At 59.1% G+C, this 15,453-nt stretch overlaps 10 protein-coding genes across 10 annotated transcripts; 7 read left to right on the top strand and 3 right to left on the bottom strand.

The window, feature by feature from the left end:
- Window positions 1–145: 145 nt before the first annotated feature.
- Window positions 146–2,322, top strand: ACA1_295670 (Hypothetical protein; the record flags this gene model as incomplete). Its single annotated transcript, XM_004368179.1, has 10 exons — window positions 146–188; window positions 290–335; window positions 404–493; window positions 594–728; window positions 945–964; window positions 1,055–1,134; window positions 1,286–1,402; window positions 1,517–1,652; window positions 1,755–1,935; window positions 2,097–2,322. The coding sequence occupies 10 exons, from the start codon at window positions 146–148 to the stop codon at window positions 2,320–2,322; spliced, it is 1,074 nt and encodes a 357-aa protein (XP_004368236.1).
- Window positions 2,323–2,391: 69 nt separating this feature from the next.
- ACA1_295660 (uncharacterized protein) lies at window positions 2,392–3,291 on the top strand (the record flags this gene model as incomplete). The annotated part of the gene is made up of 3 exons (XM_004368178.1): window positions 2,392–2,549; window positions 2,667–2,916; window positions 3,049–3,291. 3 exons carry the CDS (start codon window positions 2,392–2,394, stop codon window positions 3,289–3,291), a joined length of 651 nt encoding a protein of 216 aa, XP_004368235.1.
- A 267-nt stretch (window positions 3,292–3,558) lies between these two features.
- Window positions 3,559–4,476, top strand: ACA1_295650 (uncharacterized protein; the record flags this gene model as incomplete). Its single annotated transcript, XM_004368177.1, has 1 exon — window positions 3,559–4,476. One exon carries the CDS (start codon window positions 3,559–3,561, stop codon window positions 4,474–4,476), a length of 918 nt encoding a protein of 305 aa, XP_004368234.1.
- A 462-nt stretch (window positions 4,477–4,938) lies between these two features.
- ACA1_295640 (helicase associated domain containing protein) lies at window positions 4,939–5,446 on the top strand (the record flags this gene model as incomplete). The annotated part of the gene is made up of 2 exons (XM_004368176.1): window positions 4,939–5,067; window positions 5,210–5,446. 2 exons carry the CDS (start codon window positions 4,939–4,941, stop codon window positions 5,444–5,446), a joined length of 366 nt encoding a protein of 121 aa, XP_004368233.1.
- A 178-nt stretch (window positions 5,447–5,624) lies between these two features.
- ACA1_295630 (leucine rich repeat domain containing protein) lies at window positions 5,625–8,096 on the top strand (the record flags this gene model as incomplete). Its single annotated transcript, XM_004368175.1, has 5 exons — window positions 5,625–5,649; window positions 5,844–6,640; window positions 6,759–7,708; window positions 7,803–7,894; window positions 7,936–8,096. The coding sequence occupies 5 exons, from the start codon at window positions 5,625–5,627 to the stop codon at window positions 8,094–8,096; spliced, it is 2,025 nt and encodes a 674-aa protein (XP_004368232.1).
- Window positions 8,097–8,346: 250 nt separating this feature from the next.
- ACA1_295620 (RNA recognition motif domain containing protein) lies at window positions 8,347–8,814 on the bottom strand (the record flags this gene model as incomplete). Its single annotated transcript, XM_004368174.1, has 1 exon — window positions 8,347–8,814. One exon carries the CDS (start codon window positions 8,812–8,814, stop codon window positions 8,347–8,349), a length of 468 nt encoding a protein of 155 aa, XP_004368231.1.
- Window positions 8,815–8,933: 119 nt separating this feature from the next.
- On the bottom strand, window positions 8,934–9,197 carry ACA1_295610 (uncharacterized protein; the record flags this gene model as incomplete). The annotated part of the gene is made up of 1 exon (XM_004368173.1): window positions 8,934–9,197. One exon carries the CDS (start codon window positions 9,195–9,197, stop codon window positions 8,934–8,936), a length of 264 nt encoding a protein of 87 aa, XP_004368230.1.
- Window positions 9,198–9,861: 664 nt separating this feature from the next.
- Window positions 9,862–11,157, top strand: ACA1_295600 (6phosphogluconolactonase; the record flags this gene model as incomplete). Its single annotated transcript, XM_004368172.1, has 6 exons — window positions 9,862–9,897; window positions 10,171–10,188; window positions 10,280–10,420; window positions 10,542–10,679; window positions 10,769–10,906; window positions 11,029–11,157. 6 exons carry the CDS (start codon window positions 9,862–9,864, stop codon window positions 11,155–11,157), a joined length of 600 nt encoding a protein of 199 aa, XP_004368229.1.
- A 218-nt stretch (window positions 11,158–11,375) lies between these two features.
- Window positions 11,376–13,474, top strand: ACA1_295590 (guanine nucleotide-binding protein alpha-5 subunit, putative; the record flags this gene model as incomplete). Its single annotated transcript, XM_004368171.1, has 9 exons — window positions 11,376–11,505; window positions 11,670–11,857; window positions 12,014–12,168; window positions 12,283–12,337; window positions 12,439–12,548; window positions 12,709–12,815; window positions 12,930–13,070; window positions 13,167–13,283; window positions 13,413–13,474. The coding sequence occupies 9 exons, from the start codon at window positions 11,376–11,378 to the stop codon at window positions 13,472–13,474; spliced, it is 1,065 nt and encodes a 354-aa protein (XP_004368228.1).
- A 325-nt stretch (window positions 13,475–13,799) lies between these two features.
- Window positions 13,800–15,399, bottom strand: ACA1_295580 (solute carrier family protein; the record flags this gene model as incomplete). The annotated part of the gene is made up of 7 exons (XM_004368170.1): window positions 13,800–13,865; window positions 13,941–14,098; window positions 14,183–14,321; window positions 14,440–14,582; window positions 14,690–14,786; window positions 14,899–15,093; window positions 15,256–15,399. The coding sequence occupies 7 exons, from the start codon at window positions 15,397–15,399 to the stop codon at window positions 13,800–13,802; spliced, it is 942 nt and encodes a 313-aa protein (XP_004368227.1).
- Window positions 15,400–15,453: the final 54 nt, after the last annotated feature.

Here is a 15,453-nt window from a genome sequence, read left to right as displayed (position 1 = left end):
CTGGCCGAGGTGCTCCTGCTCGACGGGGAGGAAGGAGGTAGAAGAGGAGCGCCCATTTATTTCTTTTAGACTTGTAAAAAAGAAAAAGAAAAAGAGAATCAAAATCAGAATTTGGCGCCATTATTAATTGTTGAGCGATCGAGAGATGGAGGGGACAGGCGTCGAGGATGCAATCCAACCCAAAAGAGGTACTGCTTGTCTCGCCACCCCGTTCTCCATTCATTCAAATGTATGACATACATCGGGAGCTTAATAATCAATGAATTGATTTCCGCATTTCCCGTTGCAGAGAGGAAGTACACCGCTACCGACTGGGCCGAGTTCTTCTGGACTGAGTACGCACTTTTCTTTGCCTTCATCCATCGCTTCTTCATCTTTTTTATTTTACCTCTGCCTTCTGCAGCTTCGTGTTGAAGGATGATCCCAACATGGATGATCTGCTTTTCTTCGTGCCCGACCAGCCTCTCGCCCAGCCCGTAGCCGGTTCAGCCGAGTACACTCCCTTCTGTCTTTGCTTCATGTCGCGTGTCGTGCTCCCCTCTTGTGTCGTGTTCCCCTCAACTGACCATGGCCGTCTCTCACAACGTTTGCAGTGGTGGCCAGCAGGGCAGCAAGTTCTTCGTGGTGCGCAAGCACGAGGACGCCGAGCACAAGCTGCCCAAGCGGGGCGATCGCTCCATCAACTGGCAGGAGACCTACTTCCTCAACATCATCACCAACCACCTCAAGTACTGCCATCCCATTCCTTCTCTTTGAGTGCGTGCTGTTCTTGTTTCGCTGACCAAAGTCGAATCACACTCGACACACGACACACACGACACACACGACACACACGACACACACGACACACACGACACACACGACGCACACGACACACACGGCACACACGGCACACACGACACAAAACACACCAGATACACTCTCATTATGGACGTAGCGCACAGAAAGGGCCGGGGTTCGACCGGTACCCCCCCCTCTGGGCTCCACGTCCACGCGTGATGACATCGAACGTTGCGTCTCACACTCTGTTCCTCTGTTCCCCTTTCTCGCGCAGTTACTACACCGCGAAGTAGCGCACACGATACAGCAAAGAGGCAGCGAGTAGAAACCTGCGTCTACGCGTCGCCCACTCAGGTCAGCTTGCATTCTCTCTCTCACGCGCGCGCATTCGCATAGACCACAGCTGGAGCGCTGCACTCACATATCTGGACTTTCCCTACAACACTGCGGCGATGCTGCACAACACGACACACACGACACACACGACACGACACACAACACACAGGTGCGTATGGACATGAAGGAAGACGAGGTGACGGAGACCTACCCCACCATATTTTTCGCCGTCAACGACTTCCAGGAGATGCTGCAGGATATCACCGTATCCGAAGAGGGCGAGCTGGTGAGTGTCCTTGTTCGCACACACGCACACACGCACGCGCACGCGCGCACACACACGCACACACGCACACACGCACGACACACACTAGCTGACAGACTGTGTGAATGGCCACAGGTGTGCGTGAAGCTGCTGGCGACGATGCCCGAGGGCTCATCGACTTCGCTCCACCTCGCCGCGGTCATGAGCAAGACGGACCCACAAACCCCGACCCTTACCAAAAAGGGCGGCCCCGTCACCATCTTCAGCGGAGGTACGTGCCTTGTGTGCGTGTCGTGCGGTGTGCGCGCGTGCTGTTACTCACGCGTATGTCGTGTGTGTGTGTTGTGTGTCGTGCGTGTCGTGTTGTTATCAGCGGTGGGCTACGAGATTGTGCGACAGGCGTTCGGAATGGAGGCCAAGAAGCAGAACTCGCCCTCGACGCTGCGTTGGCTGACGCGATCGCGCGACAAGTCACCGCAGCAGGTCTTCCTCAACATGAAGGGTCCGTCAGGCAAGGGCAAGGCCCAGATGGCCGTCAACCCGGCCGACTCGCCGTCCGCTCCAGGCACTTAGCCTCCACTCCATTTCGCTGCATGTCGTGTGTCATGTGTGTTGTGTGTCGTGTCGTGTCGTGTCGTGTCACTGATGGCAATGAATTGGTTGGTACAGAGGTGGATGACACCAATCCCGCGGAGGAGGAATCGTTGGGGAGCAGCAAGAGCAACTCGTGGCTGAACCTCAGCGCCATGCGCAAGTTCCTGCCAACCGCCAGCAGTCTGTCCCCCTCCTCCTCCTCGTCATCATCTCCGTCCGCTTCCACCTCCCTTCCTCAGGCCTTCCGATGCTCGCTCACCTCTGTGCTCCTTCCCTGGGCCTCCATCATCGACGATGTCTACAAGACTGACCTCCTCTCCTCTTCTGCCAAGACGTCATCTTCATGAGATCAATGATCACTCTTTGCCAATCGAACTTTGCATAAACAGTTTTGTACAAAACTGCGCGAGCTGCGCATGCACTACAACCACCTCACCACGCTCCCGCCCGAGATCGGCGACTTTGCGCACCTCGAGAAGCTCTTCCTCTCCCACAACGCGCTCATGTCGCTGGAGATGGTGCAAGGCTCAACACTTACCAACGAGCTCATGAAGCTGCTGGACCCACGATCGAGGTGGAGCTGGTGCGCAGCAATCATGGTGCCCATTGGCTGAAAAAAGATAAACCAGGACCTCTAACAACTGTGTCGCCGGGCTCTTCCTGTTTTCCTGTTCACACCACACACACACACGACAAGACAAGACGAACAAGGCATGCTCGACCCCAACACCTCAAGTGACTCACAGGAGGAGGAGAAGAAGAAGAAGGTGGTCACTGTGTTCGGCCTGGCGGTGCCGGTCGATGAAGGCGACATGATCACATCGACAGCAGAGACCAGTCATGGCGACCCCAACCAAGAGGTGAAGAAGAAGGAAGCGGTGGTCTACCACTGGATTTCGGACGATGAAGATGGGGAAACGACTGCTGACGACGAAGAAGAAGTAAGTCTCCACATCCAGAGACTGCCCACGGACTGGACCGCCAGGTGTGATCCTTCGTTCTCTTCTCCCTCTTCTTCCGCTTCGTTTTCTCCTTCCTCCACTTCTTCTTCTTCTTCGTCTTCGGAGCCTCAGAGCGACGTCGAGAAGGCGAAATGGCGGAGATGGGAGGTCAAGTGCGCACGGCTCGAGCGGTGGATCCAGCGAACGGGCCGCCGTCCTACCACGATGAGGGGCAAGGCGCTCTATGAGTGGATGCGCTACTGGCGTCGGGAGCCCAGCTGGCGCAACCTCAGCCCGGCCCGCGCCGCCAAGCTACGCGCCCTGGGCCTGACGCCCTATAACTCGCGTGGGACGGCGACCAAGGGCAACGACTGAGATCTGTGACGCTTCTTATTTTGAAATTGATGCCTGTTGTCGCCTGATGTTTCCTTGTCGTTCTTCCTTGTCACTCGGTTGGTTACTAACCAGGACTACAGAATGACTGTAAGTGTGTGAGAATAGCATTAATTTCCCAGTCCCAATGCCCTCATTTGGAATTCCCTCTTCGGTCTGTCTTACTCTTCACACACCTTCATTCTTTGTCGTCTTCGCTCTTCTCTTCGTTTTCGCTTTTTGCGTTCACACACAAAGAGACCACCACCCATGCAAGACTGCACGGCCGACCTCAAAGACTCCAGCGAGCAGGTGCACCGGGAGGAGGAAAAGGTGACCTTCTTGTTGGGCAGCCACGCCGCACCCATCTGGGTGTCCGACGACGACGACTCTGGTGACGTCGACGCCGCGGCCGAGGGTTCAACCAACAACAACAACAACAAGAAGAAGGCAGTCTGCCTGTTCGGCGTGAAGGTGGAGTTCACCGACGACGACGAAGGCGAGACCACAGACGACGAAGAGCCACCACAACAACAACAGCCACAACAACACCAACAGCCGAGCATGGAGGAGCCCGGTCGTGCTGTGGTCTGCTGTCCCAATGCCCAGAAGGAGAAGAAGTTGAAGAAGGGCAGATTCATCATCTGCTGGCGGCCGGGCGGGGGTTGGGCCGCCCAATGGGAGCCGAACCCTTCCTCGCGCAGCACGCGTTCCACGTGGTGGGACATGTTGAGGACGAAGCCGGCGAAGGGAAAGCTGCGATCAACGTCGACGCCGACGCTGCGCCCAAGCTCGAAGAAGATGAAGAAGACGCGGGCCTCCCCGAGGCGATCGCCCAGGCGACACAGCAGCAGCGCCGCCGCAGACGCCGCAGCAGCAGCCAGAGCCCAGCCTCCACCGGATTCGCCTTCGCCTTCCCCGAAATCTGACAGGTTGATCAGCGAGACCGAGGCCAAGCAGAGGAAATGGGACGCCATGTACGCCGGGCTCAAGGAGTGGGTCGAGAGCGAGGGCCGCCTCCCAAGCAGGAAGGAAGCCCGGGAGATCTACAACTGGCTGCACTACAACCGACGGAAGGAGGCTTGGCCCAGGCGCACACCCACTCAGGTGGCCAGGCTACTCGCGCTTGGTGTAGCTCCATACGGGCAGGCGATCGACTCCTCGCCCGTGCCAGAGCTCGACATTTAATGAAGAAGAGCCACTCACAAGAAGGAAAGTGTGTGAACAGGGATTAAACCCCAGCAAATGCCCTTATTGGGACACCCTTCCCTTGTTCTCCTGGTCGTCTTCGCTCTTCTTGTTTTTGCGTTCACACACAAAGAGACCACCACCACCCATGCAAGACTGCACGATCGACCTCAACGAACCCAACGACTCCAGCGAGCAGGTGCACCGGGAGGAGGAAAAGGTGACCTTCTTGTTGGGCAGCCACGCCGCACCCATCTGGGTGCCCGACGACGACGACGAAGGCGAGACCACAGACGACCAAGAGCCACCACAACAACAACAGCCACAACAGCCACAACAACAGCCGAGCATGGAGGAGCCCGGTCGTGCCGTGGTCTGCTGTCCCAACGCCCAGAAGGAGAAGAAGTTGAAGAAGGGCAGGTTCATCATCTGCTGGCGGCCGGGCGGGGGTTGGGCCGCCCAATGGGAGCCGACCCCTTCCTCGCGCAGCAGGCGCTCCGCGTGGTGGGCCACGTTGAGGACGAAGCCGGCGAAGCGGACGCTGCGCGCAAGCTCGAAGAAGAAGCTGACGAGGAAACCAACGTCAACGACGTGGGCCTCCCCGAGGCGATCGCCCAGGCGACACAGCAGCAGCGCCGCCGCCGCAGACTCCGAAACAGCAGCCAGAGCCCAGCCTCTGCCGGCTTCGGCTTCGGCTTCGGCTTCTTCTGCTCCTTCGGCTTCACCGCCCAAGTACGAGAGCAGCCTCATGCGCCGCCACAGGGAGAGGCTGAGGAGGGAGTGGGAGAAGAACCACGCTCTGCTCCGGGAGTGGGTGGAGACGAACGGGCACCTGCCCAGCAAGGATGAGTCCGCGGTCCTCTTCTACTGGATGCACTACCAACGGGTCAAGAGAGCCAAGCTCGCGCCTGACCAGGTCGCCAAGCTGCGCGACCTCGGCATCGTCCCCTACCGTTCCAGGAGGAAATAGTGCGATTGCTATGCAACATTATAAATGGCCTGTCTATTTCTTGCGAAACAGACATCCAAAGAGAAAAGCGTTTCGTATTATTTCCGAAATGCGTTTGAGTCTTGTTGCCTGGCCAACGGAAGCTGTCGTGCTGTGTTTCTGCACGAAGCCTGATTCTTTCATAGGCACACGACACGAAATGGCGGACGTTTGGCCTTGCCAAGGTACACCTCCCCTTTTACACGCGATTTCGCAATTCATACTCTCCATATTAATTACTAAATCGATATTATTATTGTTTTAGAACTCTGTATCTTGATTCGGAAAAGCCTGTTATTGATTCTCTCTTGTGATTGTTTTTATTTTACTGTGTAAGATTTGTTTATTAATCGGTGGTTCTACGCTACTACGACTACAGCGTGCACGTTCCTGAACCACACGCTCATGAAGTGCTGCGAGGTCTGCGAGACTCCGCGCGGCAAGGACGGCAGCGCGTCGCCCTTCTACCCTGCGCCCGCCGCCGCCCCACGCGTCTGGTCCTCGCCTTCGCCCTCCTCGCCTTCGTTCTTGTCCCCTCCCTCCTCCCCGTCTTCGTCGTCTTCATTTTCTTCTGCTTCTTCGTCGTCTTCGCACTTTCCCGGCGGCGGCGACCACCCGGCGCCGTTGGACGAAGTCTCTCAGCGGCTCCACATCTGCCGCAAGCGCGACTACCGCTTCCTCTCCCTCGAGGCCCTCGCTCTCACCGCCCTCCCCGCCACCCTCGCCCAGAGCCTGGCGCCACCGCCGGACGACGTGGTTGCCACCACCACCACCAGCGAGCCCGTCGACACCACCAACGAGCCCGTCGACACCACCAACGAGCCTGTCGACACAACACACACCACCGCACACACAGACGCAGCACTCGAGGAGAAGGCCGACGATGCGACGTTGTCGTGTTCGGTTGTACTGCGGCCGGGTTCGTTGGCGGTGGTGCTGGACGGGGCGCGACTGGCGACGCAGCTGACGACGCTGTTCCTCAACGACAACGCGCTGACGTCGTTTCCGGTGGCGCTGGCGCGGCTGGGCCAGCTGCGCGAGCTGCACATGCACTACAACCACCTCACCACGCTCCCGCCCGAGATCGGCGACTTTGCGCACCTCGAGAAGCTCTTCCTCTCCCACAACGCGCTCGTCTCCCTCCCGCCCGAGATCGGCCGCCTCACCTCGCTCCAGGTCCGCGCCCAGGCCCTCCCCGCTCACCAGTCTGATCTTTACTCACCGCACGACACGACACGACACGACACGACACGACACGACACGACACACGCGTAACCACACAAACGACACACAGACGTTGTCGCTGTTTAATAACAAGCTGACGTCGGTACCGCCGGAGCTGGGCCAGCTGCGATCACTCCATTCGCTCTTCCTCAACGACAACGCGCTCACGTCGCTGCCGCCGCAGACGTTTGACGCCCTGGCCGGCACGCTCACCGTGCTGCAGCTCAACGCCAACCGGCTCTCGTCGCTGCCGGCCCAGATCGGCCGCCTGTCGGGCCTGCGCAAGCTCAACATCGAGGCCAACGCGCTCGTCACCGTCCCCGCGTCGCTCGCGCTGCTGACCGACCTCTCGGTGCTGGCCTTCCGGCGCAACCTCTTCCACTACGCCGTCGGCGGCACCTGGAACGTGAGCCCGCCCACGCTCCTCCACCTCGCCTGCGCCGCCGTCCGCTGCCACATCCGCGCTCTGTCCTTGCCGTCGTCTTCTTCTTCGTCTTCGCTTTCGCTCTCGCCGGCTGTCGAGGAGGTGTTATCGTCGGCGTCGCCATTGTCGACATCGACGCCGCCATCGCCGCCGGAGGCGACTTCGCCGATCACAGCCATCTACGACCGCCCGCGTATCGTCGACAAGAATGACAAGAACGCCGACCACCACGACGGCGAGGCGGCCCATGACGGCGTCATGAGCACGCTGGCGATGGTGCAAGGGCTCAACATCACCGAGGAGCTCAAGAAGCTGCTGCTCGAGGGCGAGAGCGCGTGCTCCGTGTGCGGCAAGCTCCTGTACGGCGACGGTCACGTCGTGCGCGTGTTCCCCATGGAACTCACCCCCTCCGTTTCTGGCGGCGGCCTGAGCCTCAGCCTCACCGCCCCGGCCGACACAGGCACCGCCACCGCCCCGGCCGGCACCGCCACCGCCACCACTGGCCAGACCGGCACCGCCGCGCTCGCTGCCCCCCCTACACCGGCGGCTGGCGGGGGCGGGGGCGGCGGCCTACTCACTGCCATCCCGCCTCATCGGTGCGCGTCGTTGCCCCCTTTCTTCAGCTGTGATGGTTGATGCTCATGCGTGTGTCGTGTCGCGTGTGGTGTGTTGTGGGTGGTGGGTGTGCAGGCCGAAGGTGGTGGTGCGGGGCACGTACTGCTCGTGGCTGTGCGCCAAGCGACAGGTGCCGCTGGCCGGTGGATACGGCGGCCGCCCCGACCGTGCGTGTGCCGCGCCACCACCCCCCGCTCTCGTCACTCAGCGCCCATGGCTCCGGGAAACAACGGCGACGGCGGCGCTGTGGCGGGGGTGATGGGCGAAGGACCGGCCCAAGCGACGCCGGTGGTGCTGCCGCTGCCGCTGGTGCACCGCGCACTGCCGTCGCCGTCGCCCGCCTCTTCGCCCACCACCCAGCTCAACTGATGATGATGAGCTCAAGTTCTTCGCCTGCGGGACAAGAAGCACGTCAGACCTGAGTGTAATGTAAATAGAAAGACCGATTCAAGCTTTCTCTTCTGTTGTCCAGCCAGTGCAGTGGGACACCGCTCATGACACATGGGGAACCACTTCAAGGGGCTGTCTGTGCTTTTCCTTTACATCGAGAGATGAGGGGTCAACGCGATTCGCGGTTCTCTTCGTGTGTCTCCTCGTGTCGTCTGGTGTCGTGTGCGCATCATTCGAACCAAACTCGACGGGTCCACTGTTCGCCGCTGCGGCCAGTGTCGTCAGGCCAGACCGTCTGCGAGCTGCTGTGGGCCAGCTCGACACGTAGCGGGCGGCCGCAGAAGCGGGCAGCGTCGAGGGCCTGCAAGGTGATGACATCCCGGGCGGACGAGACCTCGACGAACCCGTAGCTCCTGTGGCGGCCGAGAAGGTCGTAGACGAGATGGACAGAGTGCCCGCTTACGCCGTTGCTTGCCAAGAAGTCATGCAGATCCTCTTCATCAGTTTCCAAGTGAATGTTCCCGATGTAGAACGAGACCGTGGCTGGGGTCTCGTCAGTCTTGGCCTTCTTCTTGCTCGCGTAGGGGCTCCCACACGGCGAGTTGTCGATGCCGTTCTCGTCCTGTCGCTGCCTCTTTCTGCCCATAGCCTGGCCCTCCTGCTCGTTGGGCTTCTCCTCCTTGATTGCTTCCTCCATGCACCGCGTCTCCTCTTCCTCTTACGCTTCTTGTTCTACTTCGTGTAGAGCCTCTTCTTCTCTTTCGAAGAGAGAAAGACGAACAAAGGCCGGCAAACATTGAATTGTCGACAAAAAGATCAGCTACAGCGAATGGGCGCGGTGAGGGTGACCACGGCCTTCCGATCGCCCGTGAAGGCCACCTCGATGCGGCCGTGGCAGCGTTGGTGGCGCTGTGGTTGATGATGGAGGCGGAAGGCGAGGTCGGCGACCACGACCCCGTCGCGGTGGTGCGAGTGCGGGTACCACTGGAGCTTGACGTGGCTCGTCTCTGGTTCGCACTCAGGGCAGGCCATGTCCCACAGGTTCCCCACGCACCCCAACCTGACCACATGCATTTGCATCTTCGTTAAAGAACCAGCCATTCACCCTCTTCATCTTCTTCATCCTCATCATTGTTTTTGTTACGAACTGAACGTACTTGAAGGTGCAGCAGCGACCTTCGGGGCCGAATGTGAGGTGCGTCGGGGGCGCGGGCGCGGTGGCGTTCCAGCAGGCGGCCAGGCCGGTGGCAGCCCTTGCCAGGAGTCGAAGGGCGTGGTCGTCGTCAGCACCAGCCGAGCGGGGCCGCAGGTGCTGCTGGTGGTGCTGGACCTGTGGTCGTTCGGGTGGGAGAAGCTGGCCGCCCAGCTGCTGTGGCGGTCTCTGTTGCAGCTGTGGCGGCTGCTTCGGCTGCTGGCCAGCCACCATCATAGTTGTCAACATCATCATCAGCGCCAGCGTCAACCTCATGTTTGTGTGCTGCATCATTCTTCGTTTTCTTCTTGGTGGTGTTGTTGGTGTTGTGGAGTGTTGAGTGCGACAGGCCAGCCTGGCTGGGTGCCATTCAGGTGGAGCTTCAGGGTCGGTCTGTCCGTTGAGACCAGACCGAAAACTCGCTCGTGCTGCCTGCAAAATTTCATCTCTGCAGATCTATCGCACGCACATCTTGTGCGTTGTCATCTTTGTTTGCACCGCACAAGATCGAACCCCCAAGAGAGAAAGAGCGAATTCAATTGAATCAGACAGATGGACAGAACCGGAGTGACCAAGCCTCACGTGTATGTGTGCCACTCGAAGGACCTCCTCACTGAAGAGTCCGGCGACTTGATCGCTCGTCTCTCCCGCCAGGCCATCGAGTATTGCCCCCCCCCTCTCAAACCCTCCTCCCTCGCGCGTTCCCTTTTCCTCTACTCCTCATCTCAGCAGATTTTATCATTTAATAATTGAATTGATTTATTAATCGTAAAAACGTGCAAAAATAGGGAGCGTGGATCGTTCGTGGTGGCCTTCTCTGGCGGTTCGCTGCCGGCCCTCGTGGCACCTCGCCTCCTCCAGCTCCGCGAATCCATCGACGTACGTCGCTTTCGTTCTTTTGTGTTGCGGCACCATTCACATGTGTGTCCGTGTGTGTCGGTGTGCGTGTGCGTGTGTGTCGTGTGTGCAGTGGGCACGGTGGGAGGTGTTCTTCGCGGACGAGCGGTACGTGGGGCTGGACGACAAGGAGAGCAACTACCACGCGTGCAACGAGGAGCTCTTCCGCCACGTGCCCATCCCCGCCGACCACATCCACACCATCGACGTGTCCGTGCCTCTCCCCGAGTCCGCCAAGTCCTACCAGGCACGCACCTTTCCGTGTGCGGTCGCGTGTGTCGTGTGTAGTGTGCGTGTCGTGCGTGTTGTGTGTCTGACGTGATACATGTACGCAGGCAAAGGTGGAGAGCAAGCTGGGCCGAGGCGGCAAGGCGCTGCCGCAGTTCGACCTCATCCTGCTGGGCATGGGTCCCGACGGCCACACCTGCTCCCTCTTCCCCTTCCACGCGCTGCTCAAGGAAGACCAGCTCCTCGTACGTCACCCACCCGACGGGCCTGAGCGCTGACGTGGCATTGTTGATGACGCGGCAACGTCGTGTGGTTGATCACACAACCACCGTAGGTGGCGCCGATCAGCGACTCGCCCAAGCCGCCGCCGGAGAGGATCACCTTCACGCTGCCGCTGGTCAACGCGGCCCGCAACGTGGCCTTTGTCGTCACCGGCGACGCCAAGAAGAACGTCCTCTTCAACATCCTCGAGGTCTGAATCCACTCATCTCTCTGTGTGTGTCGCGTGTGTCGTGCCTTGTGTGTCGCGTGTGTCGTGTTCCTCAGCTCATCTGCGTACATTGATGATTCGGTGTTGGGTGGGTGGGCGAACAGGGCAAGGAGGAGAAGGAGGGCGAGCTGCCGTCGAAGCACGTGTGGCCGACGGAGGGCGGCCTCTACTGGTTCGTGGACCAGCCCGCCGCCTCGCTCCTCCAGGTCTACGTCGCCTCGTGCAACCTTTGAACCACTGCACCATCGAAATATATAACTATATTCGTTGGCAACACGAAGAAACTTTTGCGGTTGCACACCAACAGTGCATTTTAATTTGTTTTACTGTAATTAATAATTGATTTTGATCACGTTTGTTGTCGACGAGGCTCACCGTGACGTCAGCCGAACTGAAACTGCCGCGTATTACGCTTTTGAGCCGCGGTAGAAGAGGAGAGAAGTGGACGAAGATGGGAGCCTGCGTGAGCGGCGGTCTTTCCGAAGGTGAGAAGGCGGCCAAGAAGAGGAACAATGAAATCGACTACGAATTGCAACAGGACAGAAAGAGGCTCAGACAGGAAGTAAAACTTCTGCTTCTCGGTACGTGCAACAGCCCCCTCTGACATTTCAACTCCACTACTGCCATGATCATCCAGCGCTGTTGCGTTCTATCGTGAGCTTCTAGAATCAAACCTATGCCCTCGCGAGAGAAATTGGCGCTTGGGCTCTACGTGGACTGATTGACGATTTTCATCTGCGTGTAGGGCCGGGCGAGTCGGGCAAGAGTACCATCTTCAAGCAGATGAAGATCATTTCTATGGCTGGCGGCTTCACGCGAGAGGAGCTGATGGCCTACAAGCACGTCATATACGGAAACTGCGTCACACAGATGAAGGTCATCGTTCACGCCGCCTCCAAGCTGGGCATCGAGATGGCCTCCGAGGACAACATGGTACGTGTATCCTCTACTTCGACCATCGATCTCGGATCTCTGCCATTCGATTGCGTTTTAATGCCATATATGGATTAATGCGTCACTAGCAACACGATGGTTCTTCAATCACTTACCATTGTATGGCGCTTGTATGTGGGTCGAGTGTCATCACAGGAACGGGCCGAGCGACTGGCGAAGCTGCCGGCGGGCGGCGACAGCTTCACGTCCCAGGTGGCACAGGACATCGCCGCCCTGTGGGCCGACGCGGGCATCCGCGCCGCCTACGAGCAGCGCGACAAAACCTACCAGCTCAACGACTCAGCCTCCTAGTTCGTGCCTCCCCCGTCCTGGTTTCTGTGTGTGTGCGTGTGTGCGTGTGTCGTGTCGTTAGTCGTGTGTCGTGCTGTGATGACGTTTCTAACCACCAACGTGTTTGTTGGCAGCTTCTTTGACAACATTGGCAGGTTCGAGCAGGCCGACTACTGCCCGACCGAGCGGGTGCGCACACACCCTCTTCGTTCTTTCGTTCGTTCTTTGTCGTCTTCGCTTTCCACGGTCTATGGCTGCCTGACCGTGGTGTTACCCCCCGGTGCGTGCAGGACGTGCTGCGAGCCCGCATCCGATCCGTGGGTATCGACGAGGCCCAGTTCGAATTCGACGACATGGCCTTCTGCATGGTCGACGTGGGCGGACAGCGATCCGAACGCAGGTGCGCCCCCTTCTGCCCAATACCTCTGCACACTCAATCTCGCCGCGTCGTAGAGCCAAGGCGTGGTGGTCACGCACGCACGCAACACTTTCTTTCCATTGCTCGCTCGCTCGCTCAAACTCTGTTCATCGTCGTCACGGATGCATCGCGACGTACACAGGAAGTGGATTCACTGCTTCGACTGCGTCACGGCGGTCATCTTCTGCGTGGCCCTCTCCGAGTACGATCAGACGCTTCGCGAGGACGACAGCCAGAATCGAACAAAGGGTACTTACTCGCGCATTCATTAGTAGCGTGTGTCGTGTGTGTTGTGTGCGTGTGTGCGTGTGTGCGTATCGGTGTGTGCTGACGGAACGAGCTTTCGGTTGTGCGTGCGAACAGAGTCGCTGCTGCTGTTTGATGAGATTTGCAACAGCCCATGGTTCGCCGAGACTGCGTTCATTCTCTTCCTCAACAAGGTCGATCTCTTCAAGGAGAAGATCAAGAAGGTCGACCTCAAGGGCACCTTCCCCAGCTACAATGGTACGCACGCCATGCACCGCGCAACAACACGCACCACGTGCGCACACGGACCATATTTCTGGAAACTGATTGTTGGTGTCTCCCCCGCGTGTGCAGGTGGAGCCAACTTCGAGGCGGCGTCGCAGTTCATCAGGAGCCGGTTTTTGGAGGTGAACACGTCGCCCCACGTCATCTACACTCACTTCACGTGCGCCATCGACACACAGAACATCGGTTTGCCTCCCCTCCCTCCATTCCATCATCGCTCGGTCCCGCTCACACCCGTGTGTGTCGTGTGTCGTGTATTGTGTGCGTGTCGCCTCACGTGTGTTGTGTCGTGTCGGTCTATTCCTTCCCCCACAGAGTTTGTGTTCAAGGCGGTGAGAGAGACGATCCTCAAGACCATCATCGACAACATCTTCTGAGCCAGCGAGCAGCGCAGCCAAAAGCGGTCACAACTTTTGCGGGCAACAGCCACCGGAGCGGGGGAGGGGGTACACATATACACCACAATGCACCTATATATGTAACATAGCACACTATTATCATCACCACCATCACCATCACCACCATCACACTACATTTTCATTTTCGGGGCAGAACAAACACGACCGGACGTTGTTGCTCCCCTGTCTCCACACACACACACACACCAACACCACAACCACGCAACAAAGAGCGAAATGAATACCGGGGGCGCGTTTTCATTCTTCACCCACTGCTGCACGTGAGTTTCGAAGCAGCGCTTCTTTATTCGCCGCCCACGCGTTTGCACAGCTCGTAGGTCCCGAAGCTGATGGCCACGGACGGCACCACCTGCATCGCAACCATCAGCCACGCATTGCCGCACGCGCGGGTCGTGTGTGTCGTGTCGTGTCAGGGGAGAGTAACCTTGAGGTAGGTGGGGATCATGCCCTTGAAGAAGCCGCCCACGCCCTCGAACTGGTGGATCTTGCGGCAGGCGTCCCAGATCGACGAATAGAAGCGCTCCTCGCCTCCCCGGCCCTGCAGCATCATCCGCCGTCGCAGCAGATCGAATGGATACGTGCCTGCACACCGGTGGACACGCGTCAGACCTTGTGTCGTGGCCGTGTCGTGGCCGTGTCGTGCCGTGTTGGGGGGGGGATGCGTACAGGTCATGGCAAAGGTGCCCGAGGCGGCCCCGCACACGGGACCCCAGAGGAGGGGCATTTGGCCGCCGTGTCGCTCCGTCACCTCCTGCCTCAGCGTCTCGAACGTCGTGAAGTTGATCGCCACAAACGGCGCTATGCCCTGGTCATCAATCGTCACCACATGTGTGAAGTGAACACACACAATGACACGACGCACATGTGCGACACACACGATGAACGACGCACACGACACGGAGAGAGAGAGAGAGAGGACGTACGACGAGAGACACGGAGAGGCCCTTCCAGAAGGCCAGGGGTCCCTCCTGCTTCACGATCTGGACCAGACAGTCCCCGATCCCCTTGTACCGGTACTGCATCGGTGTGTCGGGCGTCTGCGCGGCCAACCGCGTCCGCACCAGGTCTGCGTGGAATACCAAGAGAGTGGGGTGAGCCGCTGTGAGCCACCACTCGCTCGCTGGCACACCACCACCACGGCGAAGGGCGAAGCGGGGCGCGGGCGATGTATACCGAGCGGGTAGGTGAGGGTGGTCGAAGTGATGCCGGCCAGAGCGCCGCACAGCATACGCTTGAGCGGCGGCAACGGCTTTCCATCGCGCACCAGCCACTGAACAGAACAACCACACCATCAGCACACGACACGACACGACACGCGACACGCGACACGCGACACGCGACACGCGACACGACACGCGCGGGGGGAGGAGGGGGGAGGGTACGCTGCGGTAGGCTTCGAAGGAGTAGAAGCGGGCGGCGGCGGCCGGGGCGACGTGGAGCAGGTTGGTGAGGTGGCCGCGGTAGAAGCCGCGCCAGCCCTCCTCGCGCAGGATCACCCCGAGCCCGCGCAGCACCGAGTACTTGGGCCGCCCCGCGGTGGTGGTGGCCTGGCCTCGGGCCTTCTCCATCCCTTGCAGCTGCGCTCATTGGGCGCAAGTAGAAAGATGTAAGATATAAGATTATCGAGTAGCGTAGAGAAGGGAATGGACTGAATAAGATGCGATGCGAGACATGAGAGTAGTGCTAGACTTATGAAGTGAAGATGAACGAGGAAGAGGCGCAGGGAAGGAGGAGCTCACCTCAAGCAGGATTTTAAGGCGTTCGAACGGAGCGACGCATGTTCGGGCAGTGGCACCAGAGATGGCACCATACACGCTGTGCCGCCACGAGGCCCCTCCCTTCCCGTCCTTCCCGCCCTTCCCCGCCCCCTGCATGTGCATCATCTTCGACTTCCCTCTTCTCTCTTTCCATTCTCCATTTCCTTTCCATTTCTGTTT

Source organism: Acanthamoeba castellanii (genome assembly GCF_000313135.1).
Source record: "Acanthamoeba castellanii str. Neff unplaced genomic scaffold scf7180000084777, whole genome shotgun sequence".
In the NCBI taxonomy this organism is placed as follows: domain Eukaryota; phylum Discosea; order Longamoebia; family Acanthamoebidae; genus Acanthamoeba; species Acanthamoeba castellanii.
The sequence above is the reverse complement of the archived record's forward strand: the minus strand, read 5'-3'. Positions and strand labels throughout refer to the sequence as shown.